Genomic DNA, 25,554 nt, shown 5'->3' on the forward strand with positions numbered 1-25,554 from the left:
GCCCGTAATCTCGTCCGTTAAGAAAGCTCCCAAACACCTACTCCCAAGCGATTGATTTTGCTTATTACTCTTCTGTGTCATTTAAATCATTCAAATACCACCATACTCAGCATAAATAACACACAGATGTATTAACGAGCCATGTCCCAAAGTAAATCCATAAGGAAGAGGTGTTAGGGAGCTTTCTTGCCCGACGAGAATGCAGACCCAAGATAAGTGTGATCTTGCGTGTGCTGTACCAGTCCCTCCCACAAATAGCTGAGATTTAGCGGGATGAGAGGTTCAGGGACCTCACTGAAACGTGTGTTGTATAAAGAAGTCCTTGCAGAGATGATGCCTAAGCTTTTTTTACGATTTGATTTGAACTTTTATTTGTGTAATGCAGGGTGGTCCATATATAACGCTCCTCCACTCCTCGGGCTGATTTCTTGTGTGTTGTAGAGACGGCTTTGTGTGTGTGTGTGTGTGTGTGTGTGTGTGTGTGTGTGTGTGTGTGTGTGTGTGTGTGTGTTTGTGCGTGTGTTTTAGTGTGTGCATATGTTTAAGAGTGCGTTATCAGTGTCTATCCCGCATCATCTATCCATTTTCTATTCCCACTGCCACATTCACGCCACACATAAGATACCGTCAGATGAGTTACCATCGGCGCGCTATTTACTTGCCGTCCTGTAAATTGCAAGTTATTCTGGAAACTCCTGCATACCTCTTGATTGGTTGTGATTATTGTGCCAGAACGATTTGAGTATTCTCAAGTACTGTGCCTTCATTGCGTATCCCTTAAAATTTTGTCTTATTATTTACACTTGCAAAAACTTATTAATTTCCAGGAACGAACCTCATGTAGTTGTGTGTGTGTGTGTGTGTGTGTGTGTGTGTGTGTGTGTGTGTGTGTGTGTGTGTGTGTGTGTGTGTGTGTGTGAAAAGGTCGGGAACCTTTGTAGTTGAGTGTTTTGGCGGGAGAGGGGGTGCTTGAATGTGTGTGTGTGTGTGTGTGTGTGTGTGTGTGTGTGTGTGTGTGTGTGTGCGCGCGCGTGGGGTATGTGTGTGTCGGCGTTGGATGGATTTAGACATGTATGGTAAAGAGCTGTCTGCGTGGGCTAAATGTGTACCGGCGTGGGATGAATGTAGACCTGTACGGTTAAGAGTGTGTGCGTGAGGTAGCTGTATATGGTAAAGACATAAATTTGTGTGTGTGTGTGTGTGTGTGTGTGTGTGTGTGTGTGTGTGTGGTTAAGTGTGTACGTGGGATGTGTGTGTATCGACGTTGGATGGTTTTAGACATGAATTGTTGAGAGAGAGAGAGAGAGAGAGAGAGTCAGGGTAGGGGGGTTCGTGAAAGAGAATGGGCGTTGGGGTGAGGGCGAATAGGGATGGGCGGGGAGAGGAAGGGTGTGGTTTGATAGAGAGAGAACACTGAAATTAGTCTTCATATTGGGTAGCCAGGCAGGGAAGGAAGGAAAGAAGGGAAGGAAGGAAGGAAGGGCGAAAGAGAAAAGGAAGAATGTTAGTAGAGGGAGGTGCAGGAAAAGAGGGAAGGTAGTTTTGAGGGAAGGAAGTAGGGGGTAAAGAAAAAAAAGGAAGATCGTACGGAGAAGGAAAGGTGAGAGGGAATTAGAAAGGGAAGGAATACCGGATATACAAGAGAAAGAGAGAGAGAGAGAGAGAGTAATTGGTCCTTTGGAAGCTGTTTATTAATAGCTAATGAGATATTGAGATATCCTAAGAGCATTATGGAACAATAAAAGGAGACGGTTCACAGCAGTCCCCCACGCGAAGTCGGCAAGAACGAGGGGGACACCATGTAATATAGAAGAACATGTGGAAATTTTAAAGGAAAAGATGAATGGAGAGGCTAAAAGCTGCACTATCTTGATTTGTAGTAGTAGCAGTTATTAGTAGTATAGTAGTAGTAGTTGTAGTAGTAGTAGTAGTATAGTATTAGCAGTAGTAGTACTAGTAGTAGTAGTAGTAGTTTGTCCTAGGTTCATCTGAAATGTGAACCCAGTGAACTGCTGGCTTAAGTTGTCCTTGTGCAGTCCACCATCCTCCTTTTGGGGGATAATAGGGAGGGAGTTGAGGAACGCTTTTATAACCGGGCAGCTCCACAGCCTAGCATATCAGTGCCACTACATGAAGGCGTCCCTTTTAACCCCATTTTGATTTGGAAGAGCCACTCTGTCTGGAGGTAGTGGTTCATGCTCTAAATAGACACAGATAGATGGATAGATATTGATAGATGAATAGTTCGTTAGACAGATAGATAGGTATATAGACAAGATAGACAACTAGGACCGGTGTAAGGGTATTGGGCATGAATTGCATTACTTATCGAACTATGGAGGAGTTATGTAAAGCCTTCATTAATTTCTTCACTAATAGGGGCTCTCTTGTGTCGCATAAAACCAAGTGGACGTAGCACGAATAAAATGAAAAGGTGCATCATCGAGCTGAAGGGATTACTGAAAAAATGTGACGGTAGTATAGAAGACGCTGATGTATCGACAGATCTTTTGGGGGGAACTTTATTGAACGTTTAGAAGGGTGAGGAGGGGAGGGAGGGAAGGAGGAAAGGAAGGACTGGGAGGAAGGGAAGGAGGGGGAGGAAGGGAAGGAGGAGGAGGGAGCTAACAAGGTCGACAGACAGGGAGGGAGGGAGGGAGGGAAAAATGGTGAGGGAGGGAAGAAGAGTGTAGGAGGATATTAACATGGGAAGGAAGGAGGGAGGTAAGAAGGGAGAGAGAGAGGAAGGGAAAAGTGGTGAGGGAGGGAAGGTGATAACAAGGTCATCAGAGAGGGAGGAAAGAAGGGAGAGGGAGACAGGCAGGGAGGGAAAAATGTGAGGGAGGGAAGAAGGGCGTGGGAAGATGCAAGCAAAGAAGGCAAGAAGGCAGGGAAGAAGGGAGAGGGAGGAAGGGAGAGAAAGAGGAAGGGAGGGAAGAAGGGTGAGGGAGGGAGGGAGATAGAGAAAAGGGAGAGAGGGAGGAAAGGTGAGGAAGAAGGGAGAGAATATGGAAGGGAAGGAAGAAGGGTGAGGAAGGGATGGAGAGAAGAGAAAGAGGGAGACAATAAGAAGGAACAGGGACGAAGGGAGGGAGGATGGGAGAGAAGAATAGTGAGGAAGGGAGGGAAGGAGGGAAGAATAGAGAGAGATGGAGAAGAAGAAAAGATAGGGAGAGGGAGGAAGAGAACGATAAGGGAGGATGCTAGCAAGGAATGAAGAAGGGAGGAAAGAAGGGAGAGATGTAGAGGGGGAGGGAGACAAATATAGAATAGCATAAATAGAAGAGGGAGAGGTGAGAGGAAGAGGAGGGTGTAAAGAGGGAGGAAGACAAGGAAGGAAGGGAGAATGATGAAGGAAGGTGGAGGGAAGATTGGAGGCAAGAAGTATGAAGGTAATGAGGGAAGAGAGGAGGAGGAGAAATAAGAAAAACGAAAAACAAGAAGAAGCAGGAGAGAGAGAGAGAGAGAGAGAGAGAGAGAGAGAGAGAGAGGTTAATAGGGAAAAGATATATTGCTAGATATATAGGGAGCAAGGATATCTTAAATGGAGTATTGGGATTGAGAGAGAGAGAGAGAGAGAGAGTCATTGACGCTGGACCAAACCAGAAAAACGGTCTCTCTCTCTCTCTCTCTCTCTCTCTCTCTCTCTCTCTCTCTCTCTCTCTCTCTCTCTCTCTACCTGTCTACCTACCTATATATCTACCTATCCATTTATCTATCATTTCTGTCTATATATCTATCTCATTTTCCAGTTTTACATTTCTCTATCCGGCTTTTTGTGTTTCCTTCTTTCATCGTTTTTTCCTTTCACCCGTTCTCTCTCTCTCTCTTTCTCTCTCTCCCTCCCTCTGCCTTTCTTCCTCTTCCCTTCTTCTTGCCATCCCACTTCCTCCTCTTCTTACCCCTCCCTCTCGTCTCTCTTCTTTCACTCCTTTTTTTTCTTTCTTCTCTCCCTCACTCTCAGTCTCATCTCTCTTCCAGTCTTCTCTCTTCCCTCCCTTGTCTCCTCTTTCTCCCTGCCTGTCTCCTTATTCTCCCTTCCTGTCTTCTGTTCTCCCTCCCTGTCTCCTCTTTCTCCCATCCTGTCTCCTCTTTCTCCCTTCTTGTCTCTTCTTTCTCCCTCCCTGTCTCTTCTCTCGCTTTCTCCCTGTCTCCTTCCTCTTTCTCCCTGTCTCCTTCCTCTTTCTCCCTTTCTTCCTTTTCCTCCCTGTCTCCCTCTTTCTCTCTCCCTGCCACCTTTCTCTCCCCAATTATTTCTCCTTTCCTCCACCCTTCCACCTCTCCCTGACATTAGCCGTCTGCAGTCTTCAATAATTCTCCTTACACCTCCTTTCCCCCCCCCCTCTCTCTCTCTCTCTCTCTCTCCCCATTTTTCCTTCCTCCCATCTTTAATATTCCTCCCTCCTTCTTCCCTTCTCTATTCCTTCCCTCCTTCCTCCCTTCTCCACCTTTTCCGTCCTTCTCTTTGTTTTTCCCTTCCTTGCTTCCATGTTCTCTCTTCCTCTCCTTCGTCCTCACTTCTGTTCCTTCCTTCCTTCCCCTTCCTTGCTCTCATCTTTATTCTTTCCTTCCATCCTCTTTTCCCTCCTCCTCCTTCTACCCCTTCTCCTTCCCTCCTCCTCCTTCTACCCCTTCTCCTTCCCTCCTCCTCCTTCTGCCCCTTCTCCTTCCCTCCTTCCTCCCTTCCTTATCCTTCCCCTCCATCATCCCGTGTTTTCTATGCCTTCCCTTCCTCCTCCAAGCTCACTCGGTCCCCGCCTTACTCTCATATTCTCTACCTCGTCTCTCCACCTTTCCACCTCCTCCGTCTCGTTCTTCTTCCTCACATTTTCTGCCTCATCTGTCTCTCCTTTCTCTACCTCCCCTCTCTCTACCTCATCCCTCTCTCCATTACCCCTCTTCTTTCTATGCTTCTACCCCTTTCCATTCTCATTTCTCCACCTCTCCCCTCTCTCCTTTCTTTACCCTTTCCCTCTCTCCTCCTCTTTCTTCCTCTCCCCTCTCCTCTTTCTCTACCTCTTGCCCCTCTCTCTACCTCTTCCCTCTCTCCATTACCGCTTCCCTCTCTTCTTTCCCTACCTCATCCCTCTGTCTTCCTTTCTCCCCCTCATTTCTCTCTCCTTCCTTCTCTACCCTTTCCATACTCCTTGTCTATTTTTACCCTCCTTATTTTATCTTCCACTTTTCCTCTCCCTTCTTATTCCGTATTTCACTTTCATCCAATTTCTTATGCCTCTCCTTCACTTTTGTCTGATCCTTCCTTCCTGTCTTTCCATACCTTTTCCTTCCTAATCTTTATTTCTAGTTTTTCCTCTGCTTCTTCCCTCCCTGTCTTCACTTCTCACTTTTCCCCTTCTTCTCCTTCGTCTTTTCCCTCGCCTTCTCTCCTCTCCTCTCCTCTCCTCTCCCCTCCCCTCCCCTCCCCTCCTCTCCTCTCCTCTCCTCTCCTCTCCTCTCCTCTCCTCTCCTCTCCTCGCCTCCTCCTCCTCCTCCTCCTCCTCCTCCTCCTCCTCCTCCTCCTCCTCCTCCCCCCTTTACTATCCTTATCCTTCAGCATGTAGAATTATATCTCGTAGTCATAGCCTACTCTGTAACAAGCAGCCTGGAAAGAATCATAATGTATGTTGCGGTTTGCTTTCCTTTGTACTCCTTTGTATTCCATTGTATTCCTCCTGGCGTAGTATAATCCATTGTAAGGAAAACCGAAGTTAACTTGCTAAAGATGATGTGGCGAGAGAGAGAGAGAGAGAGAGAGAGAGAGAGAGAGAGAGAAGGAAATTAGGGAAGGGAGACAAAAGAGAAAGTGTTGACAGTGTGAGAGAGACGGGAAAACTGGAGAGAGGAGAGAAAGGTGGAAGGGAAGACAGGAGGAGGAGGAGGAGAGGCAATAATGGAAAAGGGAGAGAGGAGGAAAATAGATTGGAAATGGGAGGGGAGGAAGATGAGTCGGGAAGGAAAGGGAGGGGAAAGGAAAGGAAGAGAAGGGAAGGGGAGAGAGAAACAGTAAGACTAGAAGGAACAGGAAGAGGAGAAGGCGACAAAGAAAGAAGAAAAGCGAGAAAGGAGGAGAAAGAGGAAGTAAGGAGAAGAGGAGGAGGAAGGAGAATTAAGAAGAGGAGGAAGAAGAAGTAAGAAGAGAGGGAGGAAGAAGAAGGAAGGAGATGAGAAGGAAGCAGGGGAAAATGGAGGGTAGAGGCGAGTAAGAGGAAGACGATATGAGATGGAGAGGACTAGAAAAACAAACAAAAGAGGAAGAAAGAAGAAGAGGAAGATTAAAGATATGTAGAAAAGAAGAGGGAATGGAAAAGGAGAAAGAGAAATGAGAAGAGAGGAGAAAGACAAGTTGAGAACGAAGTAAAATAGAGAAAAATGTATTGCTGGAAAGTTGAGGGAGAGAGAGAGAGAGAGAGAGAGAGAGAGAGAGAGAGAGAATGTACCGATGTAGATATATTGTAGATAGGAAGATAGGTAGGGAGGGAATGACTCATAATGGCTGGACAGATGGAGGTAGGGAGGGAGGGAGGGAGCAGAGCAGACAGGAAGGGTGTGGACAAAGGGAGGGAGAGAGAGGTAGGAAGGGAGGTAGGAAGGGTGCGGACAGAGGGAGGGAGGGAGGGAGGGAGGAAGATGTAGACAGAATGCCTCTCTCTCTCTCTCTCTCTCTCTCTCTCTCTCTCTCTCTCTCTCTCTCTCTCTCTCTCTCCCTTACTCCGTCCTTAGGTGGGAAAATGAGATCTGGATGATGATGTTTGTAATAATAATACAGTAATAATAATAATAATAATAATAATGATAATAATACTAATACTAATAATATTAATAATAATACTAACAAAGAACCCAAGGCCTAGAACCTCCAAAACTTACATTTCCCAACGAAAATGAAAAGAAAACACGAAACCGAAAGATAGGCTTCGTTCAATTTAGGTTGTCTGCATGGACGCAATGAGAATAATAAACTAGAGGTTAGTAAGCAAGTTTAAAAAGACAGACTGAGGTAGACAGTTCCAGATTTGACCACTTACATACTTATTACGTGAAAAACAGAGTACAAGTTAAGTCTTACACTGGAGAGTTAGGAGCCAGAGGGAAAAATATCAGTAGAATATCTGGTACGGTACCTTTGTTTATGTAATTAAAATACAGTAGGGAGCACGTATGTCTTTACACATTTAATTATGCATAGTTCTTATTACGTCGGCATTATAAACGATAGAATTAAGGGAGGAAGGAGGGAGGAAGAAGGGGTATGGTGAAGGAAAGGAAGGGTAGTGGAAGGATGATAGGGAGAAGGGATGGAGGGAAGAAGAAAGGGTGTAGAAGGATAAGAGGGAGGGAGGAAAGGAGAAAGGGTGTAGAAGGAAGAGAGGGAGGGAGGGAAGAGGAAAGAGTGTAGAGGGAAGAGAGGGAGGGAGCGAGACAGAGTGTAGAAGGATGAGAGGGAGGGAGGGAAGAAGAAAGGGTGAACATAGAGCAGAAGGAGGCAGAGGAGGAGGAGGGTTTGCACATAGGAAGAGAAGAAGAAAGGGTATGGAGAAAGAAATGGAAGGGTGGGAGGGAGGGAGGAAAGGGAGAAGAGCGGGTGGACCAGGAAGAGAAGGAGGCAGAGGAGGAGGAGGAGGAGGATATGGACAAAGGAAGGGAGGAGGTGAAGGAAGAAAGAGAACCAGGGTTTGGACAAAGGAAGAGAGGGAGAGTGAGGAGGGGAAGGGTTTGGACAAAGGAAGGGAAGGTTCGAGGAATGAGAAGGTTATGGACAAAGGAAGGGGAGGAGGGAGGAAGGATGGGCGGAAGGGAAGGAGGGAGAAAGAAAGCGTGTGGACAAGGAAGAGGAGGAGGGGTTTGAACAAAAGAAGAGAGGGAAGAAAGAGATGGTTTGGACAAAGGGAGGGAAGGAGAGGGGAGGAGGAGGGTTTGGACAAAGGAAAGGGGGTAGGGAGAGAGGGAAGGAAGAATGGTGTGGACGAAGAAAAGAGATAGGGGAAAGAAAAGAAGGATGGGGAAAAAGAAAGTTTGTGCAGAGAAATGGAAGAAAGAAAGGGAAGGGAAGGGAAGGAGGAGAGTGTAGTACAGACTGATTAAGAGGGAGAGAGAGAGAGAGAGAGAGTGAAGGTCGCAAGGATCTAGGTCACTCAGGGAACACTCTCACCTCCTTCGATCCTTCCTTCACTCCTTCATTTTTACCTTTCCCTCCATCACTTCTTCATTTTCACCTTTCCTTCATTCACTCCTTTATTTTCACCTTTCCTTCCTTCACTTCTTTATTTTCACCTTTTCCCTCCTTCACTTCTTCATTTTCACCTTTCCTTCATTCATTCCTTCATTCTGTATGCTTTCCCTGATTCCTGTCTTTCATTCACTGTTTTTCTCTCATCCTTCCTTTCCCCTCCTCCCACTTTTTCTTCCTCCCATCCCTCCTTCTTCCTTTTCATCCTTCTCTCTCTCTCTCTCTCTCTCTCTCTCTCTCTCTCTCTCTCTCTCTTTCTCTCTCTCTCTCTCTCTATTAAATTCCAGACGATTTTATTCAGCTTAGGGAGATTTTTTTTTTTTGAGCTGGAGGGGTTAGATACAGCCTTCATTAACCCTTCACTAATAGAGGTCATTACCAAATTTAATAAAATGAATTAAATATGTGAAATTAGGAGAAATAAATAGAAGGGCCGTCGTCGTACTGAAGTGGCTCAATCCTTTCTTGCCCTTTTTTATTCTAGAGGTGATGACAGCAAAGATAGATGGATAGATTGACAGATAGATAGATAGATAGATAGATAGGTAGACCCTCTTCATTTTTGGTAATGGCAGCAAAAATAGAAAAAAGGTAGATAGATATAGAAATAATAGATAAATGTAAATGGGCAGGTACAGGTAGATAGATAGATAGGCAGGAAGGTAGATAGATAAATAAATAAATAAGCAGATTTAGATAGATAAATAGATAGATAGATGGATAGATAGATAGGTAGATAAATGAATAAAAAAAATAAGCAAATAAAGATGAATAAAACAAATAAAATTAAAAACAAAAAAATGACCCTGGCAGAAATTGTGGATGTAGGTCAGGGTGTGTATTGACTGAGTGATTGCTGGTGTTTGCTTTGTTTGTTTGCTTGGTTGCTTGTTGGTTTGTGATTATCTGCACGCAATGGTAGTGTGAGACGGGAGGGGGAGGGGTGCGCGCGCGTGTGTGTGTGTGTGTGCGGGAGTTCGTGACAAATAGACTGATAGACTGAAAGAAAGATAGGTAGATAGATATAGATGGATAGATTGAAAGATAGGTAGATATAAGGAGAGAGAGAGAGTGAGAGAGAGAGAATTGTACCTTAATCTCTGTGTGAAATTTGATGTTTTTCTCTGTGTATGTGCTCGGATATTAAAAAAAAAAATTCTGAATACCCGCGTCCACTACGGTAATGAAGATCCGGCCTCTAGATATTATGTGATTCGTATTTTAATGTAGAAAATTACCGTATTTTGCTTTTACACACACACACACACACACACACACACACACACACACACACACACACACACACACACACACACACACACTATAACCTGTAACAGTCCACTGCAGTACATGGCCTTTCCCAAACATGGTATTGTTTGGGAGGATACAGCCAGTGTACCCCTCCTGGCTGACAGTGAGAGAGAGAGAGAGAGAGAGAGAGAGAGAGAGAGATGGATAGATTGACATATAAGATCAATAGATGGATAATTACATGGCCGTGTGCTGTGTTTGTAGTTATGTACGTACTGTTTGTGTTCTGTTGTGTTTGTGTACTAATGTCTATGCTTTATATTACAGATGACGTTGTGGTGGAGCCCCTGGAGAGGTCATACAAGGCCAGGGTGTTGGGCCACTACCCTGACCTGGCCCCCGACGCACCCACCCTAGACCACCACGCCTTACAGATGGTCAGTCTTAAAATATACCTTAAATATGCCTCTTAAATTATACCTTAAAAATACCCATACCTCCTTACCGAAACCCTTTACTTATTTGAATACAAGTACCTAATGTGCAGTATATATAAACTGCACTTTAACCTCTCATGGCAGAGTACTTAGAAGCGTTTTATACTGTTTGTCGTGTAGATGATAATATTAAGGGGGAATGTAAGATTGAAGTGTAGGAATGGAGTGAATGCTGGTGACTGGGGTGAGGAGTGCTTTGATTGTTTGTGACTGGGATCAAGAATGAAGTTGTGATTGTGATGAGTGTTGATGATTGTGATTGTGGTGATTGATTGTGGTTGTGGTGACTTGATGATGATTGATTGTAATGAGTGTTGAATTATTGATTGTGATGAATGTTGATGATGAGTGATTGTGATTGTGATGAGCGTTGATGATGATTGTGATGAGTGTTGATGATGGATGATTGTGATTATGATTATGATGTATTGGCGAATGGTTGTAGTTGTGATGAGTATTGACGATCAGTGGTTGTGGTTGTGATGAGTGTTGATGATGAACGATTGTGGTGAGTGTTGATGATACGTGATGTTTGCGTGACGTGCAGGTCGGTCAGTGTCCCGGATGTTGGCTGGCGAGTGTAGGCCACCCATATTTGTGCTCCATCTCATTCTCTTTCTCCTTCTCTCTCACTTTCCTCACGCCTTCTATCTCACTTTCTTCCCACAGCACCTGGCTCACCCTCTCACTTTCTTACTGCCTTCTCTCTCTCTCTCTCTCTCTCTCTCTCTCTCTCTCTCTCTCTCTCTCTCTCTCTCTCTCTCTCTCTCTCTCTCTCTCTCTCTTTTTCTCTCTCTCTCTCTCTCTCTCTTACTACCCCTTCTGTCTCACTCTTTCACTTCACGTCCTCCTTGTCTGTCCACACACACACACACACACACACACACACACACACACACACACACACACACACACACAGTTTTTCTCTCGCTTTCTTTTTGGCCTTTGCGTCTTCGTTTGTCTCATATATTTTTGTTTCATTAATTCATGGTTCTTCTACTGATAGATGGATTACTAGATAGATAGATAGATAGATAGATGAATAGATAACATGTAAATAGGATTATGAGTATCGCGGTGAGAACGTGCATCTTAGACTCCGACAGCTTTAGACAGGCGGACAGATAGATATATAGATAGATGGAGATAGATATGTAGATAGATAGAGATGGGTACATGGATAGATGTTGACTGGCATAGATGAATACGTAAATATGTAGAATGAGTATGAGAGCACACCTTCAAGACAGGTACAAATAGATTTAAATAGATAGACAGACAGGCAGAGGCAGAGACAGCGAGATAAACAGTATGAGAGATCGTACCTTCAAGGCAGGAACAGACAGGTAGATAGACAAATAGTTATAGATAGATAGATACTTAGGCACCATATACAGTATAGGTGTATAGATAGATATAGATAGACAGGCATATACACTGACAGATAGACAGATATAGACCGATAGATAGAGCCTGAGAGCACAACTTGAAGACAATTGGGCCACAAGCTTTTAGCCAACGACCACTACGGGGTAAATGAGTGCTAATTTTTGCCGGGCGTACGTATGGCGGCGCTGTTTGGCCAAAGCGATGTGTGCGCATTTGCATAGTGTTTGCTTTGGCGGCACCACACACACACACACACACACACACACACACACACACACACACACACACACACACACACACACACACACACACACACACACACACACACACACACACACACACACACACACACACACACACACACACACACACACACACACACACACACACACACACACACACACACACACACACACACACACACACACACACACACACACACACACACACACACACACACACACACACACACACACACACACACACACACACACACACACACACACACACACACACACACACACACACACACACACACACACACACACACACACACACACACACACACACACACACACACACACACACACACACACACACACACACACACACACACACACACACACACACACACACACACACACACACACACACACACACACACACTACAGACGTGCATCTATATACAGAGAGAGAGAGAGAGAGAGAAACGCCCCGTACTTTCTTTAGTGTGTATTTAGTAGTTTCGAAGCGTGCTCTGTGGAACTGTAGGGAAGCATGGTAGTGTGACGTAGCGTGACTGTGGTACTTTAGTTCAGCCTTTCTCTAACAAGCACAGTACATCTAAGTGCGCGTCCACACCAAACGCTTGCTGGCGCGGGTGGAAGTTCTGCATCTCTTTAAACCGTACAAGTTCTCGCCCACACCCACCCGCGTCCAGTGGGGCCACAGTGATACAACAACAGCAACTGCAACATCAACAACTAAAACAACAACATCAGCAACAAAAACAGCAACAAGCAATACAAAGCTCTCCCGCCCGCGCCTGCATGCATTTAGTGTGGACGCGACCTACACTTAAAGAGGGCAGTGTGTCTCTTAGTTATTTAACTGTAGCAACAATCAGATGAGTCTGCATCTTGGACGGCTAACATCCTATAATAACCACGGTATATTCTGTTCCCTTTACCTAGGTGCAAAATTGCCATCTCTCCATCTCACATGTTGAGCTCTGACAGTAAAATTATGTTGCTAGTCACGAAGAAGTTCTGTGGAAATGATACTGAGCTATAGTATCGTTTTATTCTGTCACTGAGCTGAGGATAATCAGCTGTCAATGAATGGAAATATCCGCCTAGTTAAAATGAATGAATTACAGGCGTAAAATTGCCATCTCTCCATCTTGAAAGTTGAGGTATGACAGCTGAATGCGGTACTAGTCACGAAGAAATTATGTGGAAAGAATGTTGAGCCGCCGTATTGTCTTATACTGCCACTGAGTTACGGGAAATTGGCTGTAAAAGGACGAAAATATCCGTTTATACTGGTTTTACTTTAACGACCCAGATTTTCGCCCCTTTGCAGCTTATTTCACGTAGCTCAGTGCCAAAAAAACAATGCTACAACTCTACATGCTTTCCATAACACTTCGTTATTAGCACTGTAGTCTATTTTAATGTATTGTTGCAACTCACCATTCAGGATGGACAGATGGCAGGTTTAAGCCAAGTTAGAATAAAAATAATATGGTTTAGTTGCTTGAACAACATTTATGTGAGGATACATAAGTAATTAGATGAATTATTTAGGAGTTATTTGAGTGGAGCATATGGAGTTGCGTGAAGAGACAGAGAGGCACATCAGGAAGTAAAGGAGCCTGGTGGTGTTGATGTGAATGTGGTTAGAAGTTTTAAGAGAAATACTTTGAGACGGTTTGGCCATATGGAAGGGATGGAGAATGAGAGACAGTCTAGAAGGGTGTATGCGAGTGAGAAGGAGGGAGAGAGGAGGAGGGGGAGGCCAAAGATGAAGTGGGGGATTGGAGTGGAGATGTTGGAGGGAGGACAACCAAATGACAGAGGAGGAGGTGACGTGAAAGCGATTTACTTAGGTGGATTTGTTTGGGGGATTAAAGCATATGACAATAGATAGATAGGTAGGTAGGTAGGTAGATAAATAGATAGACAGAATACGGCTAATACAGGTAATGGTATTCTGAGAGAGAGAGAGAGAGGGTGAGAATGATGATGCAGTGAGAATCCTTTCGCGCACTACTAACTTCTGCAGCCTTCACCGCATTCTGGGAGATGAAGAATGAATACGAGGTGGTGGTAACAATTATTCATATGGGAAAGAATGTAGAGAGTGGGTTTATTAATAGTGATGGTTGTGATCCTCTCTCTCTCTCTCTCTCTCTCACACACACACACACACACACACACACAACACACACACACACACACACACACACACACACACACACACACACACACACACACACACACACACACACACACACACACACACACACACACACACACACACACACACACACACACACACACACACACACACACACCAACGAAGGTCATCACATTACTCTTTTCTTCCATCCAAAGCTTACAATTCCTACATTATTTTGGCCAGTATTAGTAAACACGTGTACGGCAGGGCGAGAAGAGGATGTATGTAAAGAATGCAGTGTGGTGGTGTTGATAGATATGTATTGAGAGCTGGAGAGTAACAGTGCGGGAGAGTGACGCGGAGGGAAGAGGAAGGTTGGTGGTGGTGGAGGTGGTGGTGGTGGTGGTGGTGATGGTGATGATGATGACGATGATTATGATGATGATGATGAGGAGGAGGAGGAAAGGGAGGAAGGTGAGGCAAGAAAAAGAACGACGAGGAGGAAGGAAGGAAAAAAGTGACGGAGAAAAAATTTAAAAAGATGAAAAGAAAGGGAGTATAAAGGTCGGAGGATGACTGAATGAGATGTACGAAAAAAAAATATATTCAGTATAATTATATATTGTGTATATATACATATATATATATATATATATATATATATATATATATATATATATATATATATATATATATATATATATATGTATGTATGTATAATTTGATAAGGCATGCACTTGATGTTTTCAAAGAATGCTGCGTTGTGGTTTTGTGTTAGGGAATGCATTGAGAGTGGAAGAATGACAACGGGTGGCCTAGAATGAGGGAGGGAGGAAGGAGGGAAGGAAGGAAGAAAGGAACAGAGAAAGGAAGAAAAGCAGGAAAAGAACGAAAGAAGGGGAAGAAGAGTGAAGGACGAATGGAAAGGAGGAGTGAAGGTAGGAAAAGGAAGGAGATGGAAGGGAAAAAAATAAAGGAAGGGAGGAACAGTGAAGGAAGATAGCAGTGACCGAGTAACAAAAAATAAAATCGAGTTGAAAGAGTAAGCGCTGAATGTACAGTATTTATAGAAAGCGTTTTGCTGGTTTGGTGTTATGGAATGCATTGAGAACTTGAAAATGACGGGATGGATGAACAGGAGTGACGGTGAGAGAATGAGGAGGGAGGAAGGGAGGGTGGAGGAAGAAGAAGAAGAAGAAGAAGAAAAAGGAGAAGAAGAAGTGGAGGAGGAAAAGCAGCAATAGGAGGAGGAAGAGAAGGATGATGATGATTATGATGAAGGAGAAGAAGAAGAAGAAAAAGGTGATGATGATGATGACGATGATAGAGTGCAGTGGAAGAGAGAAAGCGAAGACGGATAGGCAGGATGAAGGATTGCAGTTAGGATAGGATAGGGTTACATGGAGAGAGAGAGAGAGAGAGAATTTCTGTCTGTCACCCTGAAAAGAAGACAAAAAGAGGGATAGCGAGTTTTGCAGTAGTTAGATAAATAGGTGGATAGATAGACATGATTGATGGATGGATAGATAGACAGATAGATAGATAGGTAGGTAGGTAGATAGATAGACAGGTAGAGAGTGAGGGGGTTGTGCATAGATATAGGCTATAGGTAGGTGTGTGCAGATTGAGAGCGAAGATAAAGACAAAGGAAATGGAGAGAGAGAGAGAGAGAGAGAGAGAGAGAGAGAGAGAGAGAGAATGAATGAATGAATGAATGAATGAATGCACCTAAAGCCACATTTTTCACACTCCATCGCCTTGAATAGTGTCAAAAATGGCACTTTCACCACTTTAACCCTGACGTCATAGGTGGTGGAGAATTTATATTGGAAGCTGGGGTGATGTGGATGTGGAGTGCTAAGAATAGATTTTTTCATTTTTGTACCAACTTTACTCGTCTTTGATTACAGTTATTTTCTCCTTCAAAAATACTGTAGATACTGTACTTAAGACACTGTAACCTAAAATACTGAACCTAAACTGAGATGCGTAACCAGACAAGCCTCACTTAATACAAAATACCCAGCCAAACCTTAGCTGTCTGACATTACCTACCCAAACTAAAAACTTTCTTTAACCTAACTTAACCTTACCTGACATAAGAACACCTAACCAAACAACCTAACCGAACCTAATATAACCTAACCTAATCTAACCTAACCTGTCCTGTCCTCTCCTTCCCTGTCCTATCCTATCCTATCCTGTCGTATCCTATCGTGACCTAACCAAACCGAATCAAACCCAACCAGATCAAACTTAACCTAACGTGACAAGACAAAGTACCTAACTGAACTGTAATTTCTGCTGCCTGTCTCATATCGACCGTGACATCAACCGGATTCTGAGTGTCTGGAAGGTTTTGTGGCGCGTTTTTCTTTGCGGTTTAGTGTGAATTTAAAGCCACAATATCCTCTTGTATTTTAATTGCGTACCAACAGAAAAAAGTGATATTGATAACATACCGGTATGAAAGAATGTTAAGGTGTAATATGCAGAATAAATCGCTACGGATGAGGTGTTACGAAGCCCTCCATACGTCTTAGAATACGGCCATAGTAGCGAATAATTAGCAGACTTTATCCTTTAATTGCACCCGTGTACATTCTCTTTATCATTCCAATTAAACTACATTTGTCTCATGATATAGGAAATAAACATCTTTCATGACTTAAATAAACTGCATCTCTCTCTCTCTCTCTCTCTCTCTCTCTCTCTCTCTCTCTCTTTCTCAGACATTGATTTCCTTTCTGATGTCATAGCGAATAATCTGCCTATCTTTTTTTGATAGATGAAGTTCATCCTCCAGCCTTTGTTTCTTTTTCCTTGACGTCACAGCGATTTTTTTCTTTTTAACGTCAGATGAAATAAACTGCCGCCTTTAACCTTGCTTTGGAATGCGAGTGAGAGAGAATCGGAAAAGTTGTGAAAGGAGGTGCTGAAAATATGCGTTACCGGTAACTTCATTTTTGACGAGTTTTCCACCCTGGAGAGAGAGAGAGAGAGAGAGAGAGAGAGAGAGAGAGAGAGAGAGAGAGAGAGAGAGAGACTGTATCTACCGTCCAGTTCAAGAAGTTTCCCTTAAGCGGCATTAAATCGCCTGAAGGTAGCGAAAATGTAACAAAATACGCCACTGGATTATTATTGTTATTATTATTATTATTATTAGTAGTAGTAGTAGTAGTAGTAGCAGTAGCAGTAGTAGTAGTAGTAGTTGCAACCCCAGGCTCATCTGAAACATGAACCCAGTGGATTGCAGGTTGAAGTTACCCCTGTCCTGAAGTCCACATCATCCTTTCGGGGGATAGGGAAGTAGTTGAAAGACGTTTGTATAACCAGGCAGTTGAACCGCTCTGTTATATCAGTGCCACCACGTGAAGGCGTCCCTCTCCACCACGTTATCTGATAAAAAATTGTTATGCTTCAGTTATAGTTGCCGTTGTTCCTCCAGGCAAGATTACAGGCCCAGGCACGTGCACTGGCAACTATCTAGGTCGGCTTGAATGTAGTCTTGTAATTTGAGGTCTTCTAGTCATGCTGAAGCCTCGTCATAGCAATGCAGGCCAATTGTTATCATTTTAGGGCTAATTTGGTCAGTTTATGTCTACTAAGGGCAGATTAGGTATGTTAACCCCTTCAGCCTGGCCACTAATTTATGTATTTTAGTCTCTACTAGCTCCGGACGATTATATTAAAATTAGGAGAGACTTCTGGTGGTGAAGATAATGGAAACAAACTCCATTAACCCTTTTGCTTCAGTAAGTGTCCCATGAGCTGAAAAATAGATGGTGACAGCAAGAAATGAATTGGATAATACGTCATATGGTGGAAGAGATTAAAGAATAATTGTGACTGCACATGACATCCAGTTTTATTATGTTTATGGTAAACAGCACGAGACAGGTTGACTTTCCAGGATATAAAAAGTTTCAGATATATTAGCGATTCAGAGCATTAGTGGAGGACGTTTAAAATCGAAGTTTGCATTTTAAAAACAATACCAGTGATGGGAATTTAGGTTTTTGTTGAGAAAATCCTGTCCTTAATTATACCAATCGATAGAAGGTGGTTATGACGTGAGGTGCTGGAGAGGGATGCTGTCACGTGCTGGCGCATATATATAATTACGGGTGGCTCCCTTGTCCGGACATTTTAAAACTTCCCCTGTCTTCCTCCGTGTCCCCCGAAAGGAAAATGGTGAATCTCAAAAGGGCGGCTTCAACGTGCAGTCCACTGGGTTTACATTTACTTGAGTCTGGAATCACCATAACAGCAGAAAAGACTTGGATTTAGTACTGTTTTGTGACGAGATAAAACACCAGAACCCATACCAAACCCAGCCATACCTTACTTAACCGTACTTGAGCTAATCGGAGTTAACCTTGCTAATCCAACCTTTCGTGGCCCGATCCATTTTAACGCAGCCCAACCGTACCCATCCTCTGTTCTCGTCTCCTCTCCTCTCCCTTCCTCTCCTCTCCTGCCATATTCTTACCTACCCAACCCAGACCATCCCCAGCCTCAAGTCTAACCCAGCCTCTCCTCTCCTTTCCAGTCTTCTTTTTGTTTTTTGTTTCCGTATCCTATCTTTTCTTAACCCAACCTAAACCAAGAGCACCCCACATCACCCCACCCCACCCTACCGCACCCCGCCCAGCCCCGCCCCGCCCTACCGCACCCCCCAGCCCCAACCCCACCCCAATCCCAACCCCATCAAGCCCACCCAACTTCACCAGCAGAGGACATTCCCCTTGTGAGGAAAGTTTGGTAACTCTTGTCAGAATCGCATCATTAAAGTTTACCCTCCATTGGCTGTCTGTAAAAGTTGCTAATGACCTTGTTAGGGGTGATTTTAAGAGTAATTACCCAGGTTGATTATCCCTAAGACTCGTTTCACTTGTACTGGGATTATGGACTTCTTGTTATCATCTGTAATTTAATCAGTCTGTCTGTAAGTACGGTATGGATGTATGTGTGGCAGTCTTCCTGTCGGTTTGCTGTGTACATAGGCCTGTTTCTATCTACCGGGTATGTCTGTCAGTCTATCAGTCCTGTTATCTGTCAGTCTTGATCAGTCAGTGAACATAAGAACATAAGAAGAGAGGATAACTGCAGTAGGCCGGTTGGCCCATGCTAGGCAGCTCCTAGAAGAGTAACTGAACTACTAGAATGAGATAAGGATAGCAAAGAAGAAGGCTCTCCCCCGCCCTCCAAACCCTCCAGCCGAAGCCGGCAGGAAAAAGTCAGAAAGAACACCACGCCGTATAGAAAAACTGGCGTGGACATTTTACAGGAAAGTGTGAAAGGAGAATAGAGACTATCATAGTGTAACCTGAAAGGAAAATTTATTTTTGAATTAGTATTGGTTATAATATTTTCTTTATTCTATATCCACCCCTTATTTGTCATATGCTTATCTAGCCTATGCTTGAAACTCTCAATGGAAGAGTTCACTTTTACTCCCCCTCTCTCCCTGTCTTCTATCTGTTTGTCTATTAACCAGTCAGTCAACCAGTCTGTGTATGTGTATCCTTATCTAGCTTCCTGTGTGTGTCTAACAGTCAGTCAATCAGTGTCAGTCAGTCAGTATCTCTCATTCTCTCTTTCTCTCTCTCTGCCTATCTGTCTGTCTATCCATCTGTCTGTCTGTCAGTCTATTTATCCATCCATCCATCTACCAATGATAATCCCTTGCTATTTTGTCAAGGGTAGCCACAAAAAATAATAAACGAGTGTCATGTCAATCCTTCCTTGACCCACTACTGCCTCCCAGTCACCCCATTCCACCTAACCTTACCACCTTCATGCACGCAAAGGCTAGTGATGCAGACGCAATTGTGACGTAAGGAGAGCGTGACAGGGCGTAACATGGAAGGTAGTAACGTAACGCTTATCTTGGAGGAAGAGGAGGAGGAGGAGGAGACATAAGACGTGAGAGAATGTTATGTATCATCCTTACAACAGCATCCTCTTATGGGCATTACACACACACACACACACACACACACACACACACACACTCTCTCTCTCTCTCTCTCTCTCTCTCTCTCTCTCTCTCTCTCTCTCTCTCTCTCTCTCTCTCTCTCTCTCGCGTTTTTGTGCGTCTTCTCCCTCTTCATTTCTCTCTCTCGTCTCACCTTCTCTTTTTATCCTTATAATGAAACCCAACCCCTCCTTTTCCCCTTCCTCCTCTTTTTGTGTGCCTCTTTTTCTCTTCCTCTTCTCTCCTTCCTTCTCTTTTTCTCCCTCTTCTTTCCTTCTCTTTTTCTCTTCCTCTTCTCTCCTTCCTTCTCTTTTTCTCCCTCTTCTTTCCTTCTCTTTTTCTCCCTCTTCTCTCCTTCCTCCTCTTTTTCTCTCCCTCTTCTCTCCTTCCTCCTCTTTTTCTCCCTCTTCTCTCCTCTCCTTCCTCCTCTTTTTCTCTCCCTCTTCTCTCCTTCTTCCCTTTTTTCCCCTCTCTTCTCCTTCCATCCTCCTTTCCTCCCTCCCTCTTGCTTTTCTCCTACCTCATCTTTTTCTCGCCCTTTCATTCCTTCTCTTTCTTCCTTTTCACTCATTCCTCACTTTTTTCTTCTCATTCTTATTCTTCTCTTCTTTTTTCTTTTCTTCTTCCTCTTCTCTCCTACCTCTTTTTCTCTCCCTCTTCTCTCCTTCCCTCTCCTTTTCTCACCCCTTCTCTCCTTCCCTTTTTTTCCTCTCCCTCTCTCACTTCTCTTCTCCTTTCCCTCTTCTCTCTCTCTCTCTCTCTCTCTCTCTCTCTCTCTCTCTCTCTCTCTCTCTCTCTCTCTCTTCTTTTCCTCTTTTTCCTCTCTTCCTCTTTTTTTTTCTCTTCTCTCCCTCCCTCCATCCATCTGTTTTCTCTCCATCCCTCCATAAGTCTTCCCTTCTTCCCTCCACATGTTTCTTTCCTTCCCTCCATATATTTCTCTCCTTTCCTCCATATGTTTCTCTCCTTTCCTCCATATGTCTTCCCTCCTTCCCTCCATATGTTTCCTTTCCTCCACATGTTTCCCTCCTTCCCTCCATATGTTTTCTCTCCTTTCCTCCATATGTTTCTTTCCTTCCCTCCATATATTTCCCTCCTTCCCTCTATATGTTTTCTCTCCTTTTCTCCATGTGTCTTCCCTCCTTTCCTCTATTATGTTTCTCTCCTTCCTTCCCTCTATATGTTTTCTCTCCTTTTCTCCATATGTCTTCCCTCCTTTCCTCTATTATGTTTCTCTCCTTCCCTCCATATGTTTTCTCTCCTGTCCTCCATATGTCTTCCCTCCTTCTCTCCATATGTTTCCCTCCTTCCCTCCATATATCTTCCCTCCTTCCCTCCATATGTTTTCTCTCCCTCCCTCCTTCTCTCCCTCTGCTCTTTTCTGGCTTCCTCTGCTTACGTGCCTACCAACCTACTTACCTGCCTACTTATCCACCTACTTACCTACCTACTTGCCTACTTATCTACCTACTTACCTGCCTACCTGCCTACTTACCTGCATACCAATCTTATACTTTATCAGTCCACCCTCCTCTCTGCTTGACTTACCTACCTACTTACTGACCTACTTACCTACCTGTCTGTCTACCTACCTATTTACTTGGCTTACCAGTGTACCTACCTACCTACCAGCCAACCTACCTACTTACCTATCTATCTATCCATCTATCTCTATCTGTCTGTCTATACTGTATCTATCAGTCAATATCTACCTACCTGCCTACCTCTTACCTACGTATTTGCGTGCCTTTCTCTCTGCCTGCTTAACCCTTTCAATACAATCACATTCTTTCACACCGAGTCCAGACGATTTTATTCAGCATAGGGGAGACTTTTCCAACTCTCTCTCTCTCTCTCTCTCTCTCTCTCTCTCTCTCTCCCTAAATATATCTGCTTGTGCCTTCCCTCCTTCCCCTGTCTCCTTCCTTCCCTAAAAATATCTACCTTCCCTCCTTCCTTCCCTCCTCCCTCGCTTATTTACTCTTCCCTACCTCTTTATTTTCCCTCCTTGGTTCCCTCTTCCTTCTTGCTCCGTGCAGCCATTATTTTCGTTTTGCTCTCTCTCTCTCTCTCTCTCTCTCTCTCTCTCTCTCTCTCTCTCTCTCTCTCTCTCTCTCTCTCTCTCTCTCTCTCTCTCACACACACACACACACACACACACACACACACACACACACACACACAATATATATATATATATATATATATATATATACCTTATGTATGTGTGTGTGTGTTTGTATGTATGTATGTATGTATGCATGCATGCATGCCTGCTTGTATCCCATCAGTCAATCAATCTCTGTCTGTCTGTCTATGAATATGTTGATATATCATTTTGTCTACACGTAGCAATAGTATATGAAGTAAAACCATTAATATCCAGGTATCTACCGTGCAAATCACACACACACACACACACACACACACACACACACACACACACACACACACAAAACGAATGCACAAAAAGCACGCACATGAATGCACGTTCAGAACAAAGGCATTCTCACTGAGTTGTACACACAGTCAGACGTACATGAAGAAAAACCACAGGAGAGAGAGAGAGAGAGAGAGAGAGAGAGAGAGAGAGAGAGATAACCTTGTGTTTGTGTTGAGGGGGGTTTGAAGGAAGCACCACTGGAGGGGGGGAGGAAGGGATGGTAGTGAGGATCAATGCTGGCTTACTGACCTATATACCACACAGCCCTCCACACATCCCCACCTCCCTGCCACACCCCCACACACCCTGCCACATCCCCACACACCCTGCCACATCCCACACACTCTGCCACACCCCCACACACCCTCCCACGCCTCCATGCACCCTCCCACGCCTCCACACACCCTCCCACATCTCCACACACCCTCCCACGCCTCCACGCACCCTGCCACATCTCCACACAGCCTGCCACACCTCCACACACCCTCCCACACCCACGCACCCTCCCGCACTCTTTCATGCGCTCACGTCACGCAGTCTAACCTTATTAGTTTTGAGTCTTCCTTCTTTAATTTTTTACCTGTTTCGTAAGACGCCAGGTGCATGGGAGCGGTGCGACTTACCTGAACTGATGTAGTTAACTGGAATGGGATTCTCAGATGTATTTACGATCGATTCCCTTTCGTAGCTTAGATTTCTTTTCGCAGGAAGTAGTAGAGACAATGGAAAATTCTGTATTCCCCTTTCCATTTTTTTTTTTAGGAGGAACAGGGGACAGGGGAAGACTGAACCCCCCTTTTCCTTGTCATCTAGGTATAGCGGAGAATTGATCGTAAAATTGTTCGAGAATTTGGTCCCATGTCTGAAAGTGTATTTAAAGGTCTTGAATCAACGTGAACTGGCTACTGGACTTGCTTCGTTTCACTAAGGTCAGGCAGAATGATAAAAAAGGTCTTTTCAATTAATGTTGTGCTTACAGTTGTGCCTGCCCGCTGGTCCCCGTCACCACGAACACGTCTTTGCTATATTTCTTCGTGCTGTTCGCATGACGTTAGGGGAGACATTTTCAGGTGCACGAGTTAGATACTGCCTTCATTAAACCTTTCACTTCTTAAAGTCTCTTCAGCTGAATAACATCGTCTGGAAATAGCAGGAAGACGTTCAGAAGACGTCATGCTGTTGAAGAGATGCTTAGTGACAATTATGCCGCCATGACGCAGATACTCGGATAATCAAATATTCTAGTTAGGGACGCCGAATTCATAAATGTTGTTAGTGTAAACAGTATATATCGTAACAAAATATCGATTGAATAACTGAAAGATCAAGATTGGCATACACTGTGCAGTCGAAGATAAAACTGTATAATTATCTTGCCAGTTCCTTTTGAAGAAAAATTACAACTGGCGAAATACTGTGAAAACCCTGACTATTAATACGTGTTTCACATGTTTCGGTTTTTCCGCTTTTTTTTTTTATGCAGGGAAGAAAGAACCAAAGGCCAGGAACCCGCAAATTGTTCCTTCCAAGAAAAAACAAAAACAAATTAACAGCCAAATTCAGGATCCGTTCATTATTCGTCATACTTTGGGCTGATACTTTTGGCTCTGTCTGTACATTCTCTCTGTGGGTGTAGGAGGAAGTGGTTCGACTTTGGAGCAGATCAATCAAAGGTCAAGGCCAGACTCTGATTGCGGCCCTTGCTGTGTTCTCCGAGCACTTCTGATTTATTTTTTTTTTTAATCGGTCGCCGAAGGTGGAATGGATGCATCCGAGCGTTTCTGTGTTTACATGATAGTTTACTTTTTTATTTTCTTCCCTTCAGAGAGAGAGAGAGAGAGAGGTGGGGGGATGTTCACAAGCACAACGTGAGAGGGGGGAAAAATGAAAAAAATTATTGGATACTCAGACTTACGAAATTCCGACATCATGGTAGTACGGTACGGTACGAAATATTTTTCCGTACTCCGTACCTGGTTAAAATACCGTACCGTATTTTCGTACCGTACCCCAAGTTGTTTTTCCGTACCGTACAGTACGGAAAAAAATCCGTACCGTAATTCCGTACTTTTATCGTACCATCGGCAAAATATACAGTATCTATTTCTAGGCCTATATCACTAATCACAATAATACATTACATAATAATATATTTAGAGTTCATGTGTGGACTAAGATATACTCCATTCTTACATATAGTAGTATGTATTTAGAAAGACATGTTGTACTTTAGTGTCATACAAAGTATTATTATGCAATACATATATTCATTGAATAATAATTGTGACAAAAAATGTATCTTCTAGATAGGTAAAACCATGATTCTTTGACCATACTTTCTGAAATGGTAAAGTTTTTGTTTTTTACTTATAATTATAAATGTGTGTCTGAATAAAGTGTCAAAATTAGTCAAATATACAAGGAGTTCGTAGTTGCATGTACTCTTTAAGGCATTATCATGTATTTAAGCCTGGGGTACGGTACGGTACGGAATTTTGCTCGTTTTACCGTACCTAAATCGTACCGTACCGTACTTCACGGAAAAAACGTACCGTAATTCCGTACCGTACTTTCAGCCTAAATATCAACCGTACCGTACCGTACTCCGTACCGTACCGTACCGTAATGCCAGCCTTGCATGGAAAGCATCTACGCAGGCCGGATGTACGGGTGATATGGGTGCCAGGAAAGAAGGGAGATAACTAAAGTCTGGTTGCTTCCAGTTGGCGAAGCTCCCTAACCCCTTTTCAGCTTATATAGTTGATGGACAAATGTAGTCAGATTGGAGGGTAAATTTGACTATACTCCATTTACTCTAACCGGCCTAAAAATGCCATCTCTCCATCCTGAATGCCGCGTTGTAACAATAGATTAGCACTAGAATACGATGCTGGTCACGAAGAAATGCTATGGAAAGGAAGTAAGGCCGTAGCATTGACATATAAACAATAAGCCACTAGAGGACGAAAATCTGGACCAAGTTAAGGTGAAAGGAGTATAGTATCCAAGGACATACACCTACCACATAGCCAGGACTCGTAGAATATAACACACAGTATTTGAGTAATCGGAGTGACCCAGTACCCTTAGATGAAAACAGACCGAGATATAATTATTTTCCTTATTACGTCATTATTAGTTAAGACGTCAAATTTCTTAAACTAAGCGGATGTAATAAAGGAAAAAGCGTCACTCGTTTTCTCCTCATTTCTGGTTAACGTATCTGCTTACATCTGGCGTGGGTAGATATTTTCCAAGATGCCGGCGATGCAGAAGTTTGAGGAGTGCTTAAATTTCGATTTTTTTTTTTTTTCCTCCCTCCAGACAGCGGTTATGTTCAGTTCTGGTGTATATTAATTTAGTT

General features: G+C 43.7%; 1 protein-coding gene across 1 annotated transcript in view; it reads left to right on the plus strand.

Moving 5' to 3' along the window:
• The window catches only part of pns (DENN domain containing pinstripe), a 160,851-nt gene that overhangs the window by 62,501 nt on the left and 72,796 nt on the right, over window positions 1-25,554 (plus strand). The window contains exon 3 of the mRNA XM_080269829.1: window positions 9,806-9,915. Coding sequence (XP_080125955.1) covers window positions 9,806-9,915 — 110 coding nt within the window. The remainder of the gene's footprint in view (window positions 1-9,805; window positions 9,916-25,554) is intronic.

This window comes from Coenobita brevimanus, chromosome 38 (genome assembly GCF_032717465.1).
Source record: "Coenobita brevimanus isolate Jiangsu-jjx chromosome 38, ASM3271746v2, whole genome shotgun sequence".
Classification (NCBI taxonomy): Eukaryota; Metazoa; Arthropoda; class Malacostraca; order Decapoda; family Coenobitidae; genus Coenobita; species Coenobita brevimanus.